Source organism: Penaeus monodon, chromosome 31, assembly GCF_015228065.2.
Source record: "Penaeus monodon isolate SGIC_2016 chromosome 31, NSTDA_Pmon_1, whole genome shotgun sequence".
Lineage (NCBI taxonomy): Eukaryota > Metazoa > Arthropoda > Malacostraca > Decapoda > Penaeidae > Penaeus > Penaeus monodon.
Window position 1 is genome coordinate 2,391,041 of NC_051416.1, and position 1,121 is coordinate 2,392,161.

Here is a 1,121-nt window from a genome sequence, read left to right on the forward strand (position 1 = left end):
GGTAATTTATCCCTGTTTTCATTTTCATGTGAAGGGCAGTTGGGAGAACATTTTCAATAACACTCTATGTATCTATTTATGACAGTGGAATATAATTTTTCTGGTGCATAATATTGAGCTCTTGAAATGCCAGCAACTAAAATTTATCTCGGTAAAGCTTGAAAGATTAAGCAGTTTTTGCAACTGGAAGGTTTGTACTTCATAGGGGGTTAGTGTAGATGATTCTTAGAGGTTGTGCTTATATTTGCTAATTATTGCTGTTTGGTGGGTTTCCTATGATTATATTTTTGTATTTTATATATTTTTGTGTTATTTTTATACATCTTGCAGCTGCATCTTTTTATTTCTTGTTATTTTCAAACATTTTAGTACTAAATTTAACCAACCATTATACAACAAGACTTCTCCTTACTTTCCCAAAGAATCTTCACTCAACTCGGGAGAACAGCAGCAGAATGATGCGTTCCATTGAAGACCAGAATGCCATCCTCAAAAGTAAAGTGGAAGACCTGAAGACAAGAATGGCAATCGTATCCAACTCGGAATCTGAACTCAAGGATAAACTGTCGGCTATCAATCGATCTCTGAAGGAGACTGTGGCTTCATCGGGCAGCATGCAGGAAGAACTCAGTCGGGTAAGTTGATTCTGGGGTTCACATTTTCCTTGTCATGTTGTTTTTTGAAGGACTCTATCTCTCATCTATGTGGAAATCTATTATTGAGTGTTTAAAAAGTCAGGTGACAATGTATATATTGTATATATATGGTTAATCCCATGTTTCTCTTTTTCCCGTTAGATTATTAATGCAATGATAATATGTAAAGGTTTTAAGTGAAAATTATTGTTTTCTTATAATTGTCTTCAAGCAGTATACTTGACTGTTGTAATATTATTCATGATGTGAGGATTATTTTTAAAGGCCCCCTTCCATTACCCATTAGAGATAGCATTGTGGGACTGGAAACATGTTGTCCTTAAATAGGCAAAGTAAATGTATCTATATCAGCAAATGGAAATACAGCTATATTGTAGGAAATTCAGATACAGGTTTTATAATTCTTGTTGGTACTCAGATATCTGATAAGGTTAATCTGATTCAGAGGAAAAAGTATATTAATGA

General features: G+C 33.9%; 1 protein-coding gene across 1 annotated transcript in view; it reads left to right on the forward strand.

The window, feature by feature from the left end:
• LOC119592824 (rootletin-like) overlaps positions 1–1,121 on the forward strand; it is a 148,678-nt gene that overhangs the window by 132,333 nt on the left and 15,224 nt on the right. Inside the window, exon 33 of the mRNA XM_037941730.1 lies at positions 423–635. Coding sequence (XP_037797658.1) covers positions 423–635 — 213 coding nt within the window. The remainder of the gene's footprint in view (positions 1–422; positions 636–1,121) is intronic.